The sequence below is a fragment of the Pseudorca crassidens genome, chromosome 14, assembly GCF_039906515.1.
Source record: "Pseudorca crassidens isolate mPseCra1 chromosome 14, mPseCra1.hap1, whole genome shotgun sequence".
Taxonomy (NCBI): domain Eukaryota; kingdom Metazoa; phylum Chordata; class Mammalia; order Artiodactyla; family Delphinidae; genus Pseudorca; species Pseudorca crassidens.
The window spans coordinates 84,051,226-84,074,391 of NC_090309.1; the positions used below are offsets into that span (position 1 = coordinate 84,051,226).

General features: G+C 34.5%; 1 protein-coding gene across 1 annotated transcript in view; it reads left to right on the plus strand.

Annotated features, from left to right (window-relative positions):
• The window catches only part of ROCK2 (Rho associated coiled-coil containing protein kinase 2), a 137,284-nt gene that overhangs the window by 71,286 nt on the left and 42,832 nt on the right, over positions 1–23,166 (plus strand). Inside the window, exons 5-7 of the mRNA XM_067703687.1 lie at positions 9,982–10,242; positions 18,838–18,982; positions 21,348–21,486. Coding sequence (XP_067559788.1) covers positions 9,982–10,242; positions 18,838–18,982; positions 21,348–21,486 — 545 coding nt within the window. The remainder of the gene's footprint in view (positions 1–9,981; positions 10,243–18,837; positions 18,983–21,347; positions 21,487–23,166) is intronic.

Genomic DNA, 23,166 nt, shown 5'->3' on the forward strand with positions numbered 1-23,166 from the left:
TTTTAAAATTGGTTTGTTAGAATGTTAATACATTATGGATATTAATCCTTTGTTATATATGTTGGAAATATATTCTCTTGGACTACTACTTGTCTGTTGTTTACTGAGTTTTTAAATTTAGATGTAGTCAAATCTGTAGACTGCATATTTTAATTTTTGCTGGCAACACCATCCCCATCCCTAAGATGGGGAGTTTATAATCCCCAAGATTATAAAAATATTCTCTTACACTTTATTTAACTTTTTATATTTTTACTTTTTTAGGGGGGATGTTCTGTTTCTAAGTCACTAGGAATTTATTATTTTTATTATGAAGTAGGATTTCTTTTTCCCAAATGAGTAGCCAATTTCCCCAGTGCCATTTGTGGAAAAGCCCATGTTTTCCCCATGAAGTAAATGAAAGGTCCTGTATATCATTCATGTGTATTCATGTATACACATGAATTTCTCTTTTGGACTGTTTGCCATTACTTTGATTTGTTATTGGTTTATACACTAAAATCATTGTTTTAATTTCTGTAGTTTTTCATTTATTTTGGTATCTGGTAGGGCATGTCTTCTCTCATTATTCTCCTTTTATAATAGTTTTTTGTCAGTTCTTAAAATTTTTCTCTATAAAGTTAGAATCAGCCTTTCATTCTGTTAAAAAATACAGTTAAAATTTTGACTTGCATTGCTTTAATTGGTAGGCTTTTTTTTGGGGGGGGTTGTTTTTATTATTTTGAACTATTAGGTCTTCCCATAACAATAATAGTATGTCTCTTTGTATAGAGATTGATCTTCAGTAAAGCCGTATTACTTTTTTCCCCAAAATAAGATCAGAAGAAACTTATGTATAAGAAAATAATTTTTAAAATATGTAGATATTCAGAAAAAAAATGTAGATATACAGAAAAAAAATAAAATTGGCTCAGTCTTTCAGTGTAGCATTGAATAGTAGAAATTTTTCATCCTTATCTTTTTTTTTAAAACTTCAGTGGGTAGAGCTCTGATAGTTAACTATTAAATCTGATGTTTGCTGAAGCTTTCTGGTTAAGACAGTAAAGGATTTGGCCTGCCCATCTGTTCTTAGCTTATCAAATATTTTTTATCAGGAGTAATGTTAAAGTATTTGAAATGTTTCCTTCAGCATCTTTTGAGATGGTTTTCTTGCTTAATCTGTTATTATAGTACACACAAAAAATAAATTTCAGGGTAGTGTAAAATCTAAAGTAAGTGCTATTTGCTGTAATATGATATTTTCAATAGAATACCAAATTTGACTTACTTACATTTTAAGTAATTATCCATCTATTTGCATAAGTGACATATGACCTTTAATTTAATTTAATTTATTTTTAACATAGGCTCTTCTGGTTGGTTTTCATATCATAGTGAGATCACCCTAACAGACACAGTTGAAAAGCACACCACTTTTTTCTGAGCTTTGGTACAGTTTATATAATAAAGTAGAAACTATTCATTCCATGAGGCTTGTTTGAACTTGCTTGCAGATCCTTCAAGGAAAAATGTCAGTGTATTTAATGATATATTTTTTAATTTTTAAAATTTATCATGATACATTTCAAACATATCCCAAAGAAGAAAGAAAGTATATTGAATCCCCATGTATTGTTCACTCAGCTGCAACAGCAGTCATGGCCAGTCTTGTTTCAGTCACACCAGAAATTGGCAAACTTTTTTTTGTAAAGAGCTAGATAGTAAATATTTTAGGCTTTGTGGCCCAAAAGGCAAAATCAAAGATATTATATAGATACTTACATAACAAGCAAACAAATTTGTACAAATTTTTTATTGATGAAATTCAAAATATAATAATACAATTGAAAAAATACAGGTCTGTTAGGGAGAAGAATGAAATTATTTTCTGAGGCAATAACAGTTTGCAAAATTGGGGTTCACAATTAGTGTTCCTATCAAAATCGATTGTAGATGTTCTGTTAATACTGATGTATAAAAAGATTTTATATATTTGTCTTATCAGAAAATATGTTTTCACACAGCTAGTTACTGCTAAATACTATTATCCACCAGCATATGATTTATTTTTTATCAGTAGACTTTATTTTTAAAGACAGTTTTAAAAATTTACAGAAAAATTGAGCAGATAGTAGAGAACTCCCATATACCCCCTGTACCGTTTCCCCTATTATTGACATCTTGCTTTAGTAAGGTACATTGTTACAATGAATGAACCCATATTGATATATTATTAGTAACTAAAGTCCATAATTTATTCAGATTTTTCCTAGTTTTTGCCTAATGTGCTTTTTCTGTTCCAGGATCAACCAGGATAGCATGTTACATTTAGTTATCATATCTTCTTAGGCTCCTCTTGGCTGTGACAGTTTCTGACTTTCCTTGTTTTTGATGACCTTTATAGCTTTGAGAATACTTCTCAGTTTTATTGTAGGCTGTGTATGCTCTGTTACTGGAATTCGATGTTTTCCTCATTATTTAGACCAGGGTTATGGGTTTTTGAGAGAAAAACTACAGAAGTAAAGTGCCATTTTCATCACATCATATCAAGGGTACATACTAACCTACCATTTGTGACTCTTGGTGTTGACCTTGAGTACGTGGTTTTGATTGAGCATATCTGTCACTTGGAAGGCGTTTATAGAATTCTGTTAAATTCTTCTCTTGATGTTTACCTTTTAGCACTGTCATTCCATGGCAGATTAATCAATTCCAATTGAAGGTTGGGTAGAAGCTTCTCAGTTGCAAAGCTCAAATGGATTTTTTAATGGATATTTCCTTTGCACTTACATTCATGTCCAAAAAATGCTGCTGGAACTGTGAGATTGTAGTCTGAGATCAGAAAGTATATCCACTGCAAATTTGTGTAGAAATAGAGATCTCATGTATTGTTTTGATTTTGATAGCATGGGAAAGTATATACAGTAGCTTGATGTTAGTTGTCATAAAAATGATTGTGTCATAGAATAAGTTTTGCATATAGCGCTGTTTTGCCTTGCCATTTTAGGTCATTTAGGTATTAAGAAACATTATCAAGTTGCAGCTAAAGCTAATTTCCAAAGCTGTTCAGTTCAGTCATAGTGGTTGAGGGTGATTTTGATCAGACAAATTTCAGTCTCATCTCTGAGCTCAAATAATTGCAGTAGAACCTTACCACTGCTAAGCCATTGAACTGCTGTGTAGCAGGGTTAGTCAGGATATTCAGCTTCTATTTCTGGCAAAAATTCACAGAACTGATGGTGATGGTTAAGTCAACAAGAGCAAATAACACCATCAATACTACTTATTTATTAACACATGAGATTCAAATATATTTTCCACACTGTACCTATTGATCAATATTATGAAAAATAACCATAGACTTTGAACAGCATACATTTTCACAAGCTTTGTAAATTTGTCCAGCTAAGCCTTTTTCTGTTCCACATATATTTTTACCAGCATCTGTTGTAACACACCTTACCAGGTATTACTTCAGGTTGTACTGAATTAATGTTTGCTCAATTTCTTTTAAAGTATTTTTGTCTGTAGTTGATCTGTGTGGACTGTTCATAGAGGCTAATCCTGTATTCAACTTCAAACTTGGCACCCCTCCAATAAACAGTAACTACTGAATAGTATTAATAATATCTGTTGACTCATCAAGAGTCAAGGAAAAACACTTGAAATCATTTGTTTTAAAATTGGTGATTAATATTGCTCCCAGTATTCTCAAATCTTTGAGCAACTGTTGTTGCTGAAAGATTTCGTCTTAAAGTTGATTTTCTCTAGACACATTTCTTCAGCTGATGCAAAACCAAACACAATTTAAGTATTCACCATTGGTAAATAGCTTTTCTTGCTTGTCTAACAAATAAGGCATCTGGAAACTTTCTTTGGTTTCAGTCTTACACACATTTAGCAAATTTTACCATACTTAATTTTAATTTTCTAATTTTGAAGAACTGTTGAAATACTTTTTAAAAATATTTATTTTATTGAAATATAGTTGATTTACAATGTTGTGTTTGTTTCTGCTGTACAGCAAAATGATTGAAATACTTTTTGTTCTCTGGCCCAATCTTTTTTCCCTGCCTTTCTTCTGAGAGATAGCTGCTATCCTAAAATTAATTTATGCCACTCCTGTGTTTAAATTTCTCCCTCCCTCCTTCCCAACTGGATCTTCTACCAACCTTTTAATTTTTCATATGATTGTTGACTGAGTCAGGTTTTTTAATTTCTTGAGTTCGTTTATATTTCTGTGACTCTGTCTTTTTCACTTTTCTGTTGAATGGCATATTTGTAAACTTTTTGGTCTTAATGTGTTTTTCATTTTATTTACAAAATATACCTTTTAGGCTTTCTTTTTAGTTATTTCCTGCTTAAATTTTTTTTTTCTAGCTACTGTTTTCTTTGGGTTTATATTGTTCTTTTCTAGTTTCTTTACCTTCCTGACTTTGTCAGTCCTTATTTTCCAATACAGATATCTCTGTTTGAATATTGGGTAATGAGAGGATAAGGAGAGATACCTATAAACTCATTTGAAGTTATGTTTCTCTTTGAATTCTGCTTATTTTTTTAAAAAATGGTTTTATTTGTAACATGCATAGAAAAGTACATAAAAAGCAGCAGAATGATTAATTACAAAGCAAACACCCATGTATTCACAACTCAGGTCAAAAATAAACATTGCCAGTATGTACTCTGTTAAGTCCCCTTGTGCTCTTTCCCAGTCACTACCTCCATGTGTTCCCCCCAGAATAAACGTTCTTCTGGCTTTATTAGTAATTGTTTCATTGTTTTCTTTCCAGTATACCACCTAAACAAGCACTCAGAAACTATATTTTTCCTGTTTATTGAACTTTATATAAGTGAAACCATTGAATATCTCTTATCCAGGTTACTCCAGTTTATTGGTGAGATTTACTACCTTTTCATAGTTGAATATTCTCTTTTGTGAAATGCCTGTTTAAGTCTCTTGCTCATTTTCCCATTACGTTGTCTGTCAATTGATTGAATAAAAAAATTTGTAGGAATTGTTTTTATTTTGGATATGAACCCTGACTAGCTTCTTAGACCTGTGGGTTTACAGATTTTACCAAGTTTGAGAAAATTTTGACCATTATTTTCTCAAATATTTTTTCTGTCTCACTTTCCATCCATTTACCCCTCAACCCCTTTCTCAGACTACAGTTACACATATGTAATTTGCTTGATGTTGTCCCATAGGTAACTGATACTGTTTCTTTTCTTTCCTCAGTCTGTTTCTGTTTTTGTTTTTCAGGTGTGCTTCATTTTGTATAGTTTTTATGCTATGTTTCAGCAGTCCCCAACCTTTTAGGCACCAGGGACTGGTTTCTTGGAAAATAGTTTTTCCACGGATGGGGTGTGGGTGGAGGGGATGGTTCAGGCGGTGCTGCGAGCGATAGGGAGCGGCAGGTGAAGCTTCGCTCACTCACCTGCCCGCCCGCTCACCTCCCGCTATTCGGCCTGGTTCCTAACAGGCCGTGGACTGGTATCAGTCAGTGGCCCGCGGGGGGCAGGGGGACCCCTGCTATGTCTTTAAGTTCACTGATCTTTTTTCTGCAGTGTTCATTCAAACTTTAATCCCATCGCATCTGGCTTTCTTCGACAAAATTGTTTTGAGATTTATCCGTGATGCGATATATCAGTAGTTCATTTCTTTTTATTGCGTAATAGTATTCCATTGTGTGGATATATGACAGTTTGTTTATCCTGTTCATCTGTTCATAGACATTTGGGTTGTTTCCAGTTTTCGTCTCTTACGAATAATTAAATTGTTTGCGGTCAACTTGTACAATTAAATGATTTTTAGGAAATTTATGGAATTGTGTACCCATCACTAAAACCTGATTTTTAGAATATTTCATCGTCCCCAAATGATCAGTTATACCTACTTACAGTCATTTCCCATTCCCCTCCAGTCCCAGGTAACCACAAATGTGCTTTCTGTCTCCATAATTTGCCTTTTCTGGACATTTCAGAAACATGGAATCATACAACATGTTGTCTCTTTCCCTTAGTATACTATTTTTGAAGTTCATGCACATTGTAGCATGTCTTGTATTTCATTTTTTAGTGCTGAATAGCATAGCCCATTGTATGTGGTTTAATCAACAATGTATTTGGTGTTTGTCCCCAGTTCTTAGCACAAGAGCTTCAGAAGCTCTTGGATTTCCTTAGTGTTAAGAGTGTCTTTGTTATGCTAATGAGACAACTCCTGGTGGCTTTTTGATAACTTTTGGATGAGATGGGGACTGATCGTTAGAAAGAATGAGCATGTGATTAGAGGATTGGGACTTTCAGCCTTCCAGCCTTTGGGGTACTAGAAGCGGGTTGGAAATTGAGTTTAATCACATGGCCAATGATTTAATTAATCATGCCTATATAATGAGACCCTAATAAAAGCTGTGGACATTGACACTCAATGGAGCTTCCTGGTTGGTGAAGACATTGGTGTACTGGGATGGTGATTCACCCTGATTCCACAAGGAGAAGTTGCAGAAGCTCTGTTCCCTCCCAGACCTCACCTTATGTGTATCCTTTACAGTAAAACTTTGATCATATGTATGGTGCTTTCCTGAATTCTTTGAGTCAACCCAGTGAATTATCGAACCTGAGTGGGTCATGGGAACTCCAGAATTTGAAGTTAGTTAATCAGAAATGCTGGTGGCTTGGGGACTTCCAAAGTACGGAAGGACAGCTGATGTCTGAAGTGAGGGTCTTGTGAAAGACTGGCCTCTTAGCTTGTGGTATGTGATGCTAACTCTAGGTGCTTGGCATCAGAATTGTATACCCAGTTGAGGTGGAAAGAGTATGTGGATATACCCTATTATGTTTGTCCACTTACCATTTGATGGACATTTGAATTGTTTCCACTTTGGGGCTATTATAAATAGTGAATAATGCTGCTGTGAACATTTGCATGCAAGTCTTCTGTGGACATACCTCATTTCTTTTGGGTAGGTACCTGGGACTGGAATTCTTAGTTATGTGGGAAATTTATGTTTAACTTTTTAAGAAATTGCCGAACTGTTTCCCAAAGTGGCTGTGCCATTTTACGTTCTTACCAGCATAGATGAGGTTCCGGTTTCTCCATATTCTTGCCAACAGTTGATGTTTTCTGTCATTTTTATTATGGCCATTCTGGTGGGTATAAAGTGGGATCTCATTGTGGTTTTAATTAGAATTTCCCCAATGACTACCATCTTTTCATGTGCTTATTGACCACTCATATATCTTCTTTGGTGAAATGTCTATTCACATTTTTGCCCTTTAAAAAATTGTTACTTGTCTTATTGTTGAGTTGTAGGAGTCCTTTATGTAGTCTAGGTATTTTATTATATATATCACTTGTTAGTATTTTTTCCAACCTGTGATTTGTCTTTTCATTTTTTAATAGGATTTTTTGAAGCCAGAAAATTCTTATTTTGATCAAATCTTACGTGTCAGTTTTTCATTTTGTCAATTGTGTTTTTGGTGTTAGAAGAAATCGTTGCCTAATCCAAGGTGATAAAAGATTTTTCTCCTATGTTTTTTCATAAGATTTTTCTAGTTTTAACTCTTAAATTTAGTCCTGTGATCTACTTTGAGTTAGTTTTTGAGTATGATGTGAAGTAGGGATCTAAAAATGTTCATATTTTTGTCTTTGAATATCCAATTGTTCAAGCACCATTTATTGAAAAGACTGTTCTTTCACCACTAAATTACTCTGGCACCTTTGTTAAAAAAAAACAAACAAACTCTTGACCTATAGACATAAGGGTTATTTCTAGGCTGTCACTTCTGTTCCATTGATCTGTATGTCTGTCCTTATACCATACCAGTACTGTCCTGAAAACATTAGTTTTGTTTTGAATTTTGAAATTGGGAAGTATAAGTGCTCCTGCTTTATTCTGTTGTAAGATAGTTTTGGCTCCTCTGGGTTATTTGCATTTCCATAGAAATTTTATAATCAATTTGTTAATTTCTGGAAAGAAAACTTGCTGGGATATAGAGTTTGCATTGATTCTGTGGATCAATTTGGAGAGAATTGCCATCTTTATACTATTGTCTTTCTATCCAGGAACATGAGTGTCTCTCCATTTGTATACATCTTTCCTTTTATCATTTAGAGTTAATAGCATCACACACACACACACACACACACACACACACACACACACACACACACACACACACTTTCTCAATTTGGTAACCAGCCTTATGCCTTTTCGTCCCTTCCTTCCCTGCATCTCACCACCTTCCATTTTAAAATTATTCTGATTTTGGCTTGACTCTCTCAAATAAATATTTAATTTTATGTCAGTAATAAGCTTTTCTGGATTCTTTATTTGTCCCTTTTTCTTATGTATCTCGTAATTCTCTTACTTGGATTTATTCATTGTGTCGAACTATATCCTTGAACAATTCTTTCAGAAGTGGTTTGTTATCAGATTTCTAAGAATATGAATGATGTAAGACATATTTATTTTGCCATTGTATTGATTTTTTTTAAACTGCCGTATTCTAGGATCAAAATTATTTTCCTTCAAAGTTTCGAAGATACAGCTCTGTGTTTTGTATTCTGTGCTGGCTGAGATGTTTGTTGACAATATGATTTACATTTTTGTACATAAGGTACTTTTTGTCTTTGGAAACTTTTAGAATTTTTCTGCTGGATTTCTGAGAGTTTAGCACTGACTGTCTTAGTTTCTCTCTTGTTTCATTTGAGATCTTTCAATCTTAGATTTTTGACTTTATTCATTTCTAGAAGTTTTTGTTTGCTATTTCTTTTTTTTCTTTTTCTTCTGGTTTATTTTCTCTCTTCCAGACTGCTTTTAGATGTCAGAGCTTTGCTATCTTTGCTCTGTTTTTCATCTCCGAATCCTTCAGTGTCTTCAGAGAAAGTTACTTTGCTCAGTTTTCAAGCTCTGTAATTTGTTTTTCTCTTATCATCAGTTGTATATTTAATTCCAAAGCTTCAGGTTTTTTCCCCATATCATCCTCTTGTTTAATTGCTGTGGCTTGTTACTCTTTTGAGGGTATTGATTTTTACATTTTTAAAGCTGTTCTTAGTTTGTCCTATTTTAAGCATTTCCTTGACTGTTAACGTTCTGTTTCTTGAATTGCTTTGCCTCTATTTCATGATACTGATTTTTCTGAAATGTTGATTCTTGGTTTTGTTCTTTTTCCTATTTGTGGAAATCTTTTCTGTTTACATTGGTTGCTTTCAGGAGGGGTGGGACATGTCGTTGGGTGGAATGTACAGATACCTTTCCTTCTGAATTTGTGGTTTCTCTTGTCTCTCCAGGGGATCAGTAGCAACCTAGCTTGGTGTCCTGTTTCTCTGGTCCCAGTGCCACTGCTTTAGTCTGAGTGCAGGTATCACTGCCACTTACTGTTGATTATGAGCAAGATGATGGGGAAGGGAAGAGAGGAGAAGGCCCAGTTCCAAATGTGGCTACGAATTACTCTTCCCAGTGGTATGGGACTTATTCCCTCTTACATCTACTGAATCTGGCATTTTAGGTTTTTCTAAACCTCTCCTGCTTCCTCAGCTCTCTTCATTGTGAGTTATGTGCAGTAATTTGTTTTGTTTTCAGAAAGCTGGGCTTTTTTTTTTTATTATCTGTTCTTTTGTCATTCTTTCACCTTTTATGTTCCTCATTCTTAATCTGTTTCTCTTTTAAAATATTTCTATTTAAATAGATTCCTGTATTCTCTGAGAGGGAAAATGATACATTTATGCATTTTTTTAAGTAAGCATGAAGAAGATACCCATATAAAAGTTTTATTGGATAGCGGTTTTTTCATTAAAGATGTCCAAATCTAAAATCACAGATTTCCTAAAGTTTAATGCTGTTTTGGTTATACAATAATTTATCTTTTTCAATAGCAGTAATAGCTTTGGGGTTTTGTTCTCTTAATGGTTTTGGTTTTCTTTCTTTCTCTTTCGTTCTTTCATTTCTTTTCTTTTTTTAAATTAAAAATTTTTTTTTTCCTTCTTGTTTTGTTTTCCAGCTCTTTTGTGCCTTTCAAGATGATAAGTATCTGTACATGGTAATGGAGTACATGCCTGGTGGAGACCTTGTAAACCTTATGAGTAACTATGATGTACCTGAAAAATGGGCCAAATTTTATACTGCTGAAGTTGTTCTTGCTTTGGATGCCATACACTCCATGGGTTTAATTCACAGAGATGTGAAGCCTGACAACATGCTCTTGGATAAACATGGACATCTAAAATTAGCAGATTTTGGCACATGTATGAAGATGGATGAAGTAAGTAACAAGCAAGTAAAAAAAAAATGGTAGTTTTCTGAGAGACAAAAATAAAGGAACACTTGAAATCTGGACTTCATAGTTTTAAACAAAGATAAATTTAGTTTTGCTAACTGTGTAATGACTCAGACAAGGTAATAAAATATCCAAATCAAAACATTTACTTTACTAATCATTCATATAGTTGTAGAGTACTTTGTTTGTAGATTTGGTGAATCCAAGAGAAATAAAAACTCAAATAACTAGTTATCAGATAAATAGTTATCTTCCTCATAGAATCTTGACAAACACTTGCTACCAATCAAAACTAGTTCGTGTGCATATAATGATCTAGTTGAAGAAGTAGGACACAAAATACAAATTAAGATACATGGGTATTTCTATCATCATTATTATTTCTGTATTTTTCCTTTAATAAAAGAGGTAAGGTAGAAATTTACCAACTCCTACCAACCCCATCTGTATCAACCACATAGAATAAACTTGGGGGCAAGTTTATTGTTGTGCTTTTACCTGTTGAACAGTTCATATTATGATTAATTGATTCAGTAGCATTAACTTCATAGCTAACTATGGTGTTGATTTATTTTTGTTGCGAAATTTATATCCCTTGTCTTTTTTCTCTGTAAGTGTACTGTAATTCCTGGCAGTAATTCCTGATGGGGAGGGATCATGTTTTATTTCCTATGTATTCTTGTTAATTATCTTGTCAAGATGTTTATTTTGAATTAAGTTGATTTTTCTTTTCTCTTTACTTCTTAACTTATTTATGCCTCCTGTGTGATACTCAATTTTATTGATTGTCCTACCATCATCAGTGATCCATAGTCTTCCAAGCTCAGCTCAGATTTTTACCTCCTATAGAAAGTGCTGCCTAATAATCCTAACCTGACTGATCACTCTCTGTCGTAATTTCCATAATGTTACTTATTTAGAATTTGTGCTGTACTTCACAGGCCACTTTTATCTATCTAGGATTGTATGCCCTGTTTGCCCAGCTAAAACATAACAACCCTTTTGGTTCTTTGGTCTTCTTCATAGAGTATTACTATGTTTGTGTTCTGCATATATTAATGTTTAGTAGGTAGAGTATTTGATTGTACCCAAAGCTCCCTCTTGTGGTGTTTATCATACTACAGTATGAAGTGATTAACAGTGAAAATCATATTTAATGAAAATAAAGTAGAAATAATTTTCTAATAGAACGCTAAACTTTTTAATGTCTGTTAATCGTAACGAATAATGTTTATGTGCTGCACATCTATGAGTATATTCTGATTTTCATTAAATCGAAAACTTGGGAGGGTGCAGAGAAATCACACCACATGTTTTTAGGATAGGTAAAGGTGGTTAAGGAAAGAAGGTGTAGAGGAACGGAACAGAATATGTTGTTTACAAGATAATTTTATAAGCATGTAAATGAGTACTAAATTCAGCTACTTAAGTATCTTGCTTCTTTGTAAGGCAAAATAAAAATATGATATATATAATTTTGTTTACTATTTTTAATTTAGGTACATATGGTTCAGTTAATTATGCTCCTTGGCTCACAGCTTATTGTCATTAGTAGTATACACAAAGGCCCCATCTTGTTGTTTTTTTTTTAATTATGTTTCCCCCCTTTCAGTTTTTGTCTTATTCTCTTTTCCCCTAATACACAGCCATTGTAATGTGTTTATAAGCTCTTAGAGACTATTAGTATAGTGTACATATGTATAAATAGTCTAACGGATTGTTGTCATTTTGTTGTTAACCTTTTTCATGCAACATTGTTTTATGTCTATTCCTGATATGTAAAGTAGCTCACTGCTTTTTAGTATTCCATAGTATCTCTTAATTTTACTTATAATTCCCCCTTGTGTTATTATTATTTACTTATTATTCCCCCTAAGTCACATCCAGCTCCCTGTTACCAACAGTACCATGTTGAACATTTTCATACATGTCTCGTGTCTGTCTATTCTGACAAGGGTTTCCTCTAAATATAAACCCTAGAAGTGAGAGTACGATCTCAGAGGATACATGAAGTATTACCTGGTCTCCAGAATGGCTGTAAATGTTATAACCTCTTGCTAATAGTGCATGAGAGATCCTGTCTCCCCATATCCTCACTCACCCTTCCTTTTATTCACTCTCTAAATCTTACCAAATTCCATTGGTGTGTAAAGTAGTATCTTTTAAACTTTTTATTAATCTTAACAGTTGATGTCAAACCTTTCTCCATATACTTCTCAGTCTCCTTTGTGAATTAACCTGTGTTGTGTACTTTTGACCCTTTAAAAATTGGTGGTTTGTTGATGTGCAGGGATTCCTTATATAATCTAGATACTGGTTCAACAGATATCACTGATAATCATCTTCCAGTGTGCTACTCATCTGTATCTTTGTTTGAACAGAAATCCTTAATTATGATGTAGTCAAATATATTTGTTAATATTGAACTTTTAGATTGTTGTTTGTTTTACGCCAAACCCCCGTTCCTCCAGTAATATTAATAATGAGAGTAACTATGTAATGTTGAAGAACAAAGGAATTTTTAATTAAAACTATAGTACATAGAATTTATAATTTTGTTATGTTAGTTGTTAATGAGAATAGTGTTATTGCAAGTTTCAGGTTCATCACTTCGTTTGCCTTTGATTATTATTATGGTCTTAGAGCCATTAGAAATGTTCACAGTTTCATTCTTATTCATCTGTATATCTATAGAAGGGATTGACAAACTAGAGCACAGGGCCAAATCTGGCCTGTGGCTTAGTTTTGTATAGTTTCTGTGCTAAAAACGTTTTTTCCATTTTTAAAAAATTGTTTTTAAAAAGAAGATATGCAATAGAAACCCTATGTATCTCATAAAGCCTAAAATATTTACTATCTGGCTCTTTATACAAAAAGTTTGCCAACCCTTTATCTGTAATAAAGACAGAGATGCTCGAATTATTTTTTAGCTCTTCTGGCTTCACGTAAAACATTATTCCGTGGATAAAAGCAAAGTAAAATACAACTATAAAATTATAACCTTATATAAGGACTAAAATTGTTACTATCACTGATAAGAGTAATGCTGTTTCATTAAATTCTGTCATTGATAGATTGCAGGTTACACAATTTTCTTGGTGTTGTTATCCTTTTTCTCCCTGAAATAAATATCTGGGTGTGAGTGAAAGTCACAGTTAGTATATTTACATCTAGATTATCTCAGTGACAGTCAAGGAGTACTGCTATTTAAAATTACCTGCATTGATCAGATAAGTTGACTTCCCTCTATGCCTGTCATTATGCATTTCATAGCAACCTTCACCTCCTTTTAAGGCACAATTTTACATTAGTATTTTAAATTACTGAAAATAGTATAAGATTTTATCCATTAATATTCTAGTGTATACCATTGGATTAGATTGAAGCTATAAATTTTTAAAAGCTAACAGGTAAAATGTTAGTGTTCTTAACCCTTCTACAAGTGACATCAATTTTTAAAATACAGGCATTTCTATTCATGTTTCTGAAAAGCCCTATTTTCTGCAAAATTATACATTTAAAAGGACAGGTTTATGGGAGAAATAGGAACAGACCATTCAAAAGCTATGCAGCTTTGTAACCAGAGCCCAAACGAAAATAATAATTGGTATCCAGGGAGATGATTGGAATAACAGGCAGCTTTGCGCCTGTGTGTGCCGCAAATTGCAGATGGAAATGGAGTTCTGAGGCAACTGGGCTGTCTTCTAGATAGAGCACAAGAAGCAGGACCTTCCACTAGCCAGCAGTCTTACGAGGCAGGGAGGGGACACGCCTCTCTGAGAAAGTAGCCCCTGGTGCAAGTGCTCATTTTTAATTGTTCAAATGGACTGAATACGCTCCAGACTATGTAGTAGTCAAGCTGAAGCTTTCAACGCTTCTGATAATTAAGAATTTCACTTACAGTTTTTCTTTTCCACCCTCACAGGAGGCTTTTTTTTTCTTTTCTTTTTATAACTTAAAAAAATTATTTTTAGCTGCGTTGGGTCTTTGTTGCTGCGCGGGCTTTCTCTAGTTGCAGTGAGCAGGGACTACTCTTCTTTGTGCGCGGGCTTCCCATTGCGGTGGCTTCTCTTGTTGCGGAGCACGGGTTCTAGGCGTGCAGGCTTCAGTAGTTGTGGCACAAGGGCTCAGTACTTGTCGCTCGCAGGCTCTAGAGCGCAGGCTCAGTAGTTGTGGTGCACGGGCTTAGTTGCTCCGCAGCATGTGGGATCTTCCCAGACCGCAGCTCGAACCCATGTCTTCTGCGTTGGCAGGCAGATTCTTAACCACTGCGCCACCAGGGAAGTCCCAACAGCAGGCATTTTGAATAGTTTCTTAGAGCAACTCCAAGATTTGTGATTGACCCATTTTGTGTTTTCAGTAAATCTTTCGACTTATGATATTTTGTCAGTTATAAAACACTCATGTATTTAGCAAACACACATTATCTGATCCATTTAAGATAAAGTACTTTTGAAGAAGCTTTTGAAAATGCATACCTGTTTATGTTGCTCTCCAGCTTGAAACCCTTTAGTAGATTTCTGTCACCTACTGAATAAAGTTCAAACTCCTTAGCTAGTCATATGAAGCCTCTTATGGTGATATGATCCCTGCCTACTTTTTCACCCTCATTCTGTATCATTTGACCTCTTGTACCTTGTGGTTCAGAGATCTTAAATTACATACAGTTCTTTTTATACCATGGTATGTTATGATTCCTAGCCTTCATATAGGCTGTTGAATATACACTGCTTGGCAAATTCCTACTCACACATTGAAACTCAGTCCAGAGTTTGCTTACCTTGTGAAGGCTTTTTAAGTTGGCTTCTATGTCTTTCTCCAAATGTACCCTTTAGGGAGCATTTCTTTTCTTTATTTCTTTTTTCTTCCCTCCCTCCGTCCTTCCCGCCGTCCCTCCCTCCCTCCCTTCCATCTGTTGAACACTTATCTTATATTTTCTCTGTCCCAGGCCTGGAATCAAACACTTCTCCAAGAAGCTCTAATTCCTTTTATTTAAGAATGGTATTTAAAAATCAGTATTTGGGTGCTGGATGTACTCATTGCTCCTGGAGTGTCATTATTTCTAGGCTCTGTCAGTGGATGTGTGTATATTGTATATACTGTGTCTACTAACTCACATGCACACACATGTTCATATTTAATTCTGTACCTGTCTGTATATAAAGTGTATTAAAAATTATGAGTTCATATGATACTTCTGATTCTAGCCCTACACCACAGGGTTCATTCTAGTCTTCCTCCTTTCTGTTTCATGATTACTTCTTTGGATAGTGAGAAAACTGGCTCTCATTATCTACACTACAACTGTTTTCCAAAGTAACCTAGGTCAGTTCTTTTCCTCTCTAGTCTCTTTGGTGTGGTTATGTTATTAATTTATGAAACAGGTCCATTTCTTTTTTTTTACTTTTATTTGCATTTATTTTTTGCAGCATTTATTCCCAGGCCATAAGTTTTTGTTTCTTCAATTTCTTCTGGGATATGTTTTTCTTCTGGGCAACCTCCTCTTCTGGTTTAGGAGCAGTGTTTTCTTTTTCAGTAAGGATCATCTCAGTGTGGCAGGGAGAGCTCATGTATGGGTTGATCCAACCATGAGCTCTGTAAGTCCTGCGCCGCATCTTGGAGGCTTTATTCACCTGGATATGCTCAATGACCAGAGAATCTCCATCTAAGCCTTAAGTTCAGCATTACCCTCTGCATTTTTGAGCATGTACAGTAGAAATTCAGCATTCTTTTTGGGCTACCGACCCTGCGTGCAGCCCCACTGTTTGGCCTGGGCACACCTACCAGCTCCACCATTGTAACGACGGAATGGCACACATTGCTTCTTTAAAGTGACGTCCTTCAGATACTTGGTGGCTTTTCGGATATGCATACCCTTAATGGCCTGGGCCGTTTCACTAGTGTTCTTAAAGTGAATACGAAGATTTGAACCTCTCGACTTGCATGATTTTGTGGGGTTTTCTGGGTCAAGTGAATAGCGAACCATTTTTAGAGGTCACCTCAGGCCACTTACCGGAAAAGCCAGGTCCATTTCTTACTGTTTGTATTCCATTTAGAGTTGTCCCACATCTGGTTGATTTTGTTTTTTGGATATGTGAAGCACTCCTCTGGTTTAAGAGTCAGAACTATACAAATTGCATGCTCAGAGAAGGATCACCCCCTCCTTATCCCACCATCCCATTCTTGTACTTGCTTCTTTCTACCCTTTTCCCACTCACCCCCTGTAGGTAAACCAATCTCTTTAGTTTGTGGTTTAGCCTTCCTGTATTTCTGCATTTTAGGCTTCCTGTATTTCCTACATTTGTAATAAATGTAGATTTTATATTTATATAATTTGAGAACTTCCCCATGAGATAGGTTTTTTTTTTAAATAAATTTATTTATTTTATTTATTTATTTTTGGCTGTGTTGGGTCTTCGTTGCTGCATGCGGGCCTTCTCTAGTTGTGGCAAGCAGGGGCTTCTCTTGTTGCAGAGCACGGACTCTTAGGCACACGGGCTTCAGTAGTTGTGGCTTGCGGGCTCTAGAGCGCAGCCTCAGTAGTTGCGGCGCAAGGGCTTAGCCGCTTCGCGGCATGTGGGATCTTCCCGGACCAGGGCTTGAACCTGTGTCCCCTGCATTGGCAGGCGGACTCCCAACCACTGTACCACCAGGGAAGCCCCCATGAGATAGTTTTTAAATATCTTTCCCAAATGTTTATTTTAAAAAATTTTAACTCTCAATAGGTGGTTGCCAAAGATGGTGGTTAGAATATTAATTTTCCAAAAACAGAGTACCAGTAACAGAGTTTACCTAGTAAAAATTCTTTACTCCTACCAAAGTATTTATTCTACAAGTAATCGGTTATTCAAACTGATCTCCATCTTACCTTTCCCAACTTCATCAGTGTGAAACTTTACATTTAGCTGATTTGGACTTTACTGCATTTCTTCAACCTGTTTTATATAAAGTCATTCTTGTTCCTTTGTTTTTGCTCTTTTTTCTGTCTAAGCTACCATACCAACCCTCTCTCCTCTGAAGTCTAACTTGTCCGCCAATTCTTTTTTGTATGTTATCCTTTGCTCTCCTTCTTCTGAACCTTTGAATGCTAAATAATTTTTCTTTTAGTGGCACTTCTGTGTCTCGCCAGGTTTTAGCTCTTAAGATCTCACAAGATTCATTTTTTTGAAGTCTAATTTATATGGATACATGTGAAATAAAGAGATTTTATTTACCCTAGTAAGTCTCTATGAATTTTTCCTTCAGTAGAAGTCTAAAATGTAGGATAGTTAATGATAAAAATTAATTTTATACACTGCCTTTTGTAGTCAGGCACTGTCATCTTCATTTTTTATCCTAAGTAATAACCCTTACAGAGTATTACCATCATAATTTGCTCAGTTATTTCCAAATGTTTTATTTTATTAATTTATATTCAAACTAAAATGACCTCTATTTGCTGAATACTTGGGAAAATAAAATCATTGAGTTATTTCTGCTGATTTGAGGAAAGAAAAGATTGCTTCTAAAATTAATCTCTCATGTTTAATATACATTTTATTGAATTTAAATAAAAACGTTTATATAAATCATGTTTATAAAATACATTGAACTTCCTTTTTCCAAGGTGGTTATAATACTTAGTATTTTGGTAGTTGTATAGCTTGGTTATAAGGAACGTAGGTGACACACTTTTTAACCAGGCAGGTAAAGGAAATGAAGGGCATTTAAGTTAATCTGTAAAGTCTTTGCATGTTTGTACATAGCTGGAGGTTAACAGGTACTATTTAGGATCACACTACTATATACTGTCATGATTTAATCTTGCAGCGTATACACAAACATACACAAACACATACATGCTGCAAAATACACACACGTAGATAATATCTACAGTGGTTCTTGTCCTTGTCAAAAAGACATAAGATAGGGATTATCTTACTGCCCACTGAAACTAAACACAGAAAAAGGTGTTTGTAATCATTTTGCCAAATATCTTGATACCACAGCTCCACATTTCTAAACATGCAGCTTGGAGGTGTAGCTTTCAAACTATAAAGATCTTTTGATTTAAACATTTGATCTATTTCCCCCCATTTTTTTCTTGGTATAATAAGAACTATTTTTTAATACAACCTCCAAAACTGGGGCCTTTGTAATTTTCATTACTGCAGTTTCTTTGGAAATATCAAAGTTTCCTTTCTCTAATGATTCTTTTCTTTTCCCCGGATCAGGTGCCTTAAGACCACATTTTGTACTTCTCTTGTAACTCCTTCATGGTGTAAGAAAAAGAAACAAAAGATGTTGATTTGCATGGAATTCCCATGGAGTTAACCACCTTTTTCTTCTTTCATTGATGAAGCCTCCTGTATTTTAGAGTTGGAAAATTATCCCTGATCTCCCATAATCCAGACATTTTTATGCATTTCATAATGCATTTATCCCCTGTCCTCCCAAAGCCATGTCAGCAATGAAGGTCTCTTGGTAGCCATGTGTAGTCACTGTATATTTAATAATTAATGAATTAGTTGCGCTTATGTGTGTGTGTGTTTATAGACATTTTATACACATTTTTTCTCTCTCTCTCTGCACTTTACCCAGACAGGCATGGTGCATTGTGATACAGCAGTTGGAACACCTGATTATATATCACCTGAGGTCCTGAAATCACAAGGGGGTGATGGTTACTATGGGCGAGAATGTGATTGGTGGTCTGTGGGTGTTTTCCTTTTTGAGATGCTGGTGGGTAAGTAAATTGTTCTTTTTTCAAAACCCATCTCATAACACTTTAGTTCTAAGTCAAGAATGTGAGACTATAAAAAAATGAATTGCTTGTGTTCTAGGGAAAAAGTAGTATTTCTGAAAACTGAATTAGTAGTGTCTGATACGACAGATTATTGATTGGAAAATTAAAACCAATCCTCATTCTGGCACAGTAATGGAGTAGAATATGAAAGGAATTGAAAGTCTACTGCTAGGAAATATTCCTCCAATAGACCTTTTGTATTAAGAAAATATTAGAACAAGAAGCAAGTTTATAGTTGCAATGGGCCTTCATTCTAAGATTTTCTTAATCAGGAGTATTTGTTGTAAATATTTAAATTATAAGGCTGGTATTCTAATTATAATAAGGAACTGAAAGTACTCTTAGTTTATGTAATTGTTATGTAATTAATTTTTGTACACTGTGTTTCTTATATTTATTACTTGTATATATATTTGGTTTGTAGTTCTAGTCAAATAAATCATAAATATAGTTATTGACCATTTGACTATCAAGATAAATATATTTTATAATAATATTTCAGTCTCAGTAAACTCAGAGGCAAATTAAATAATTTCTTTTACTTTGACCAGATCAAAATTTGAAAGATTCAAGTATTTCAAAACTTTTCTTTACATCATAGATTTCATTTTTAAGATTTCCTATTCCTAAGTACTAGGGCACAAAAATATCTTCTGGCCAAGGAAGCCAGTGGCTGACTCCCCTGGTTTCAGGTTGAGGGAGATGTAGCAGAATTCTTCTTTAAGAGTCAAATGTATTAAGGCTAATAGCGTTATATGAAATGACTTTAGAATTGAAAATATAGTTTTAGAAGTTGGGGAACTTATTTTCTAGAAGATGACTAAAAGAAATTAGTAGTGGAAATCTGTAAAATCTGTATAGTAACTGAGTATGTTTATTGCTAAAAAAAATCAGTACAAATTTAAATAACGATTAGTCATGGAACTTTTTTGTGGTTAAAGTGCCTTCTCTTGATGACCATATGTGTATGTGTAGCACTGATCTTGCTATGCGTAGTCTCATGTCCTTCTGTAACCTACTTTGTTTTGGGCCTTTGTTTTTGTAGTGGGTCTCTTTGTACACACTGTATGTTCTCAGGTAGCTATCTATTCTCCCCACCTCTAGGCCCTATCTGATGATTCATTGGGTGTGTCTTGTAATCTTTTGAAAGTAGAATATATTCCATCATTTGCCTAGACTCTCCCAGGGGGTTAAAAAATAATATACTTTGGAGGAAGTCACCTGGGTTTGAAGAGACCATTTAAATTCCTGCTGCTGTTTTCAGCGCTGAGAGCTGAATTTAATGAGTTTGAATGGCACTAATTTGCAGTATTCTGAGCCTACTCTGGTGCTTGCTCATCAGGTTGGTTGACTGGACTTCAATTAAAGGAGTCTACTGCAGTTAAAAGTTGCACTAGAAAAATCTTGAATTCAAAACTCTCCTCTGCCACCCTTGGAAAACAAAAACTAACTACCTGAACACTCCTTTTTGGCTGATTTGGGAAAGTGATTTGTACTAAGGTGACTTGTGGTTGAGGCATACTGGCAGGGCCTTTAACTCTTGTGGCTTTAGATGAATACTGGCCAAGATGATGCCGTGAACATTTTCTGTCTTTACACTTGCTTCAATGCCTATTTATCACAGTCATCAGTCAGCAGGAACACTGCATTAGGAGGCTGTTTCTGCCGTTTTCAACTCTAGCTGTGTGTCATCTTAGGCAAATCACATGTCATCTGTCTGGGCCTGGCTTCCTCATATGTAAAACAATAGGGCTGATCTAACTCTTAGAGCTGCACTGTCCAGTCTATCATGATGAAAGTGGTTTACGTCTGCACTGTTTAGTACGGTAGGCACCTGCCATATCGAGCACTTGAAATATGGCTAGTGTGACTAGGGAACTGAATTTTTCATTTTATTTATTGTAATTAATTTAACTTTAAAGTGCCAATTGTAGCTAGTGACTATTGTATTGTATAACATAAAAGGCTGATTTAGCTTAAGCACTAACTGATCTGACCCCACCTAGTAATCTTTTAAATTATCCAGTAAATTGTTTTTTTTTTCCCATTATGTATTTAAAAACCCAACAAATTCTACAGTTAGTATTGATTTTATTTTGCTCTTAAAAGTTCATGGTTCATTGGTATGATTATAATTTAAATATATTCTTGGTGTGCGCCTGTTTGTTTTGACTGAGATTCCTGGCCCGTAGACCTTTTCGTTCTTCCATGCATGTGACAAATTTAAACTTAACATATTTAAATATTAGGTGAAAAATGCTTAATTTGCATTCTCTGTTACACTCTTTTTTTCTTGGAACTTTAGGGGATACTCCATTTTATGCAGATTCACTGGTAGGAACATATAGCAAAATTATGGATCATAAAAACTCACTATGTTTCCCTGAAGATGCAGAAATTTCTAAACATGCGAAGAATCTCATCTGTGCCTTCTTAACAGATAGGTAATATACATTGAATTTCTTTATAGAGAATCCTTTTAACTTCTGGATTTGTAGAAATGAAAGCATACCTAACTCTTATTTACATATAAAATCAATCTTTTTATCCAAATTGCATTTAATTCTGGTTTAGCCTTTTCCTACTGCTAATCCTGGTGTTGGGTTACCCTTGTCATTTTGTATGTGCAGCCTAATGGTAATCTAACTCTAATCTTAACCCTCATGTCTAAAAGGAAAAAAACAGAACTTGGTAAAATAATGCATTTGAGAGAAATAAAACTTCTGTATTATTCATATTTTATCCTCTAAGGTGATTTAAGCCGTACTGCTCTTGAGTGTACAACTTTTGAGAAGAGAACATTTTTGTGCAGATAAATACTCAAAAGTTAATAATCTTAAAAACTATCTGTGTTTGATTTGAGAGTGCCTCCTTCCCGACCGTTTTTAATTTGCATTTGAATATGAGCAAGTCCATCCTGGAAATTCTATATTTCTTGAAACAAACTAGATGAACATTGTTGTGAAAACCTGCCTTAAAAAGAGAAGCTAGAAAACTATTTGAAGTTTCTTCCTTGCCCTCTCTATTCTGTTCTTTTCTGGTTTCCCATTTTATATTTGTAATAGGAGTCATCCTATTAAAGGACTAACACATATAAGTGGGTGCTTCCACCTCAGTCCAGACTTACCTCACTAGCTTTATGATTTTAGGAAAATTATTTTACTTGTTGGGGAAATAATTTTACTCATCCTTAAAATGATGGGATCGGATTAGATGATAACTAAGAACATTTCTTGCCCTAAGATGCTGTGATTCCTCAGCACACCTTATTGTTGCCTGTTAGCCAGTTGCTGTTAGAACCAGTACTGCAGTGACTATCCTTATACATTTATCTTTGCATACGTTTTGTAGGATAAAATCTTAAAGGTGGAATTCTAGGAGATACATTTTAAAATTGACCTACTTGAGTTACAAATTTGACCCCCAGAGAAGCCACATCAGGGTATATTTCCATTATTAATAATTGTTTCCCTCATTCTTGTCAAACTAAGTATTATGAATTATTTCTTTTCCATACAAAGAAAGAAAATTATATTTTTCCTCATTAGACAGCTTAATCATTTTTATATGTTTATCAATCATTTGTACAATAAAACTTTGATTGTTAATTACATGATTAATGAATAATAATACATGGTGATAAACTCAAAATAATGTTTGATTTGAGGACTAGATGGAGTTGATGGGAATGACCATAATTTGTGCTGAAGGGTAAAATATAAAACAGGATACAGCATATGCTAATGAAAGGAGTACCATTCATGAAATATTTACCTTAGCAATTTATGGGGAGGTGTGGTTGCAGTCTAAGTAATGATTGTAGGTGGAGAAAAGATAGTTTGAAAAGAATTTAATGCCATCAGTGTGGCTAAGAGCACTTCCTTCTAAACTTTACAGGTTTTTTTGTTTATATTAAACATAGCTCCAGGGACATATAAAAAATGTTTTTTATTTCCATATAGTCTTCACTGAAGACTCAACATGTCAAAAAATGAAATTATTAGTAACATTTTTTTGTATTCAGAATGATAATTTTAATATAAATGTAATATATATTTAACAATTTATATTTAATATAGATGTAGATATATCCAGAGTAAACATGGATAGCTTCAAACATAATA